The sequence below is a fragment of the Cyprinodon variegatus genome, unplaced genomic scaffold (genome assembly GCF_000732505.1).
Source record: "Cyprinodon variegatus isolate N-32 unplaced genomic scaffold, C_variegatus-1.0 Scaffold153, whole genome shotgun sequence".
NCBI lineage: Eukaryota > Metazoa > Chordata > Actinopteri > Cyprinodontiformes > Cyprinodontidae > Cyprinodon > Cyprinodon variegatus.
In genome coordinates, this window is record NW_015150606.1 from 60809 (window position 1) to 64121 (window position 3313).

The 3313-nt window shown below is 36.3% G+C and overlaps 1 protein-coding gene across 16 annotated transcripts in view; it reads right to left on the bottom strand.

Moving 5' to 3' along the window:
- abi2 (abl-interactor 2) overlaps positions 1-3313 on the bottom strand; it is a 22269-nt gene that overhangs the window by 11082 nt on the left and 7874 nt on the right. For all 16 annotated transcript variants that reach the window (XM_015377420.1, XM_015377427.1, XM_015377417.1 and 13 more), the window contains one exon: positions 1371-1474. In XM_015377420.1, coding sequence (XP_015232906.1) covers positions 1371-1474 — 104 coding nt within the window. The remainder of the gene's footprint in view (positions 1-1370; positions 1475-3313) is intronic.

The window sequence follows — 3313 nt, forward strand, 5'->3', positions numbered from 1 at the left end:
AGATTTTGTAAGTTTGATTTTTTTTTTTCCTTCCACTTAATTTTCCTCTAAACTGCCTTTTTTCTTTAGGTTTTCCATCCTGTGGATTATAAAAGGGGTGGATCAATGTCAGGGCTCATAAAAAGACACTTTTGAGCAGTGGTCCCCAAACTACGGCCCGCGGGCCGCATCCGGCCCAACTCCACATTTGGTCCGGCCCCCTGAACAATGCCAGAGAGTTATTTTCATATAAGTGTGTTTTTTTTTTGTATTTGATAATAAAGTTGGACATTTGGAATAAAATGTTCCTTAATTATGAAGTTTTTTCATTATTAGCTATTAGTAACTATTTCATACACACATACAACATGACAATGTTCCAACCTTTTGAGGTCTCCCAGCAAAAAATCTTAAACCCGCCCCTCTCAAAGAGATACGGAAGAGGATAAGGTCCATTCAAAAAAATTAAAATAATAGTCTATTTAATTCTGACTTTATTCTCAGAATTCTGAGGAAAAAGTCAGAATTCTGAATTTAATCTCAGAATTTCTTAGACAAAAGTCAGAATTCTGAGTGAAAAAAAGTCAGAATTGAATAGTCTTTGTTTTCTTTTGAATGGCCCTAATCCTCTTCCGTAAAGAGAGAATGGAGTAATGGCGAAAAGATTAGGTAAGAGAAATATTGATTCAGAATGCAGCGCATTTAGCCTGAATTGGACAAACGATTATTTTTTTTTGTTCAATGGAAAGAAAAGGCTTTCTGTCTCATCTGTCAAGAGGCGGTGGCGGTATTCAAAGAATATAACCTGCGAAGACTCTATGAATCCCGTCATAAAGACATAAAGTCCCATCATAAATGTAGGCACTGTTGCAATCGTCACAATTTTTCTGTTACAAACTGACCCCGGCCCCCCATCAGAGAAGGGAAAAGTTATGTGGCCCTCACAGGAAAAAGTTTGGGGATCCCTGCTTTTGAGTGTTAAAAATCCAATTTCTTTCCCAAGAGAAACTGAATATTGGGGATTTAGAAAGTGTGTAATCTGTTTTTAGTTTCAGTATCTTTGAGATTAAAATCAAACCTTGAAAAAGATTTTTACAAACAGAAAAGGAGGGTGTACCTAAAGAGAACATATCAACAGTAGAGTTTCAGTTTCTCAGCCTTCACCAGGTAACATCCAGGCTTTAATAAAGCATGAACTGACGATGCTTTATTAATGATGACCTGAAAGAGGCGAGTTAAGCTGAGCTCAGGTAGCGTTAACCCGCCACACATGCAGCCCGACCTGCTGAAAAGGGAAAACAGTTGAGCTCCAGGGGAGCTGCATCACCTTTAATGTTGCAAACCATCTGAATTAAAGGAACGATTTTAAACAACCCCAGCAGCTTACATACCCAAGGGTTCCTTTTCCCGACATGGGCGGGCTGGGGGGCTTCTGTGTGGGGGGGTTGGTGCGAGGAAGAGCGCCTCCCCCGGTTTTCATGTTCTGAGCGCTGGCCTGTGGCGGGAGGACAGACGAGTGAACACAAAAATATTGCTTCTATTTAACAGAGGAAAATACAAATTAGAAGCTACACTGGAAAAAATAAAAATTTCTTAAAATAAGTGCATTTGTTCTTGAATTGAGGAGGTAAAAGAGACATTTTGCCAATAGAACAACATAATTTACATTTTGGAATAAGAAAAAACAATTGCATTGTCTTATTTCAAGTGCATTTTATCTAATTATCATATTTTAAGAGTAAATACTCATTCCATTGGCAAATCATATGTTTTACCTACTCAAATTAAGGGTAAATAAACTTGATTAAAGAAATTTTTACTTATTTCTAGATCATTTTTTTCCCCAGTTTATAAAGCTGGAGGCAGAAAAACAGGAGACAAATAGTCCAGATGGACCTTTGGTTGGGGGTTAGAAATAAGCAGAAAGTAAACAAAGATATAAATATAAAACATAGCAGCTGAATAAATTTACATCTCTGTTGTATAAGTTGAACGTCCATATTAAAGATACACGGTCACATTATTTGTGATTTTTTTTTTTATTTAAACATCTTTATGACAAATTACAGCTTCTTTCTCCTGCAGTATTTGTTATTTCTGTCTGTTAATCTTTGTTTTTGCTCAGTGTGTTGTTAAATATAGCCTTTCTGTGCATGATTAAAGAACAACATGTGACTGGGATGAGGTCACTGTGCAGGAGAACAATTTGTCAATAAGCTGAAGCAATGGAGGAGAGCGAGTGAGAAACTTCCAGCATGGTTGCAGAAAAAAAAAGAAGAGTCTAAAATCAAGTTTAAAAAAGGCTCAAGATGAGGTTTGATTCCAAGAGGGATGAAACTCTAGTGATGGGAAAACAGTCTGACCGTTGGAGAAGACTAAAGCTGGAGCTAAAGTGACAGATACATGAATACATGTCCTAGCTAATAGTGCTAATGTTGTTAGTGTTGGTTTAGGTCTTTCTTGAGGCCTCTGTTTATGTTAGCTAACCGCGCAATGGTGCTGGAGTTCTATTTAGGCTAAATAAAGGCTATTACAACACTCTCTGGATGGATCTTTGGAGTATATGGCTTATTTGATTACAATCAACTTTATTTTGGTCTTTTTGCTATAAGCATACAATGTGACTATATACACGTTTAATAGAACCCTCCTCTACATTCATAGCACGCCTTCTGCAGGGAGAACGGAGCCTTTTTATACTTTCTTCCTCTAACTTTACGTCTTAATAAATACCCCGCCTCGTTTCCCATCCATTCTAGATAGAACAAGAAGCACATTAACATAGAGCTGCCAAAGCTATCTAACATTTTGAGCGTAACATCAGTTAACTGCTTATTCAAGATAATTTGTAATCTGAACCGCACCATAGTCAGAATCAGCAAAATAAAATGATAAAATTGACTTAAATGGATGAGTACCTGAAGCCTTAGAAACTGGATATATGTCAATGCTTTTTAATGAGGCTTTAAACAATAGGTCTCCATGTAAAGATGTAACTCTACCAAGTCATAAGATTTATATTACAGTTCATAGGTTTTATATTGATATATGTAAATAAATATGTGATTGTTTATAGTAACATCACACAAAGTTAGATGTTCAAAGAATTAAAATTTCATTGAGAAATTTATACTTCATCCAGACTGAACTGCGATTAGGCAGATAATTTATAACAAAGGAACAGGAATCTAACGATCGACCCTACTGTCACTACTAGGGCTGCAACAAACCATTTTGCAAATCAATTAATCTGTCGAATGTTTTTTTTAATTAATATTTGGAAGGCAAAGCTTTCCTGAAAGAAGATGTTTTACGAAATTAAACAAGGTGAAAC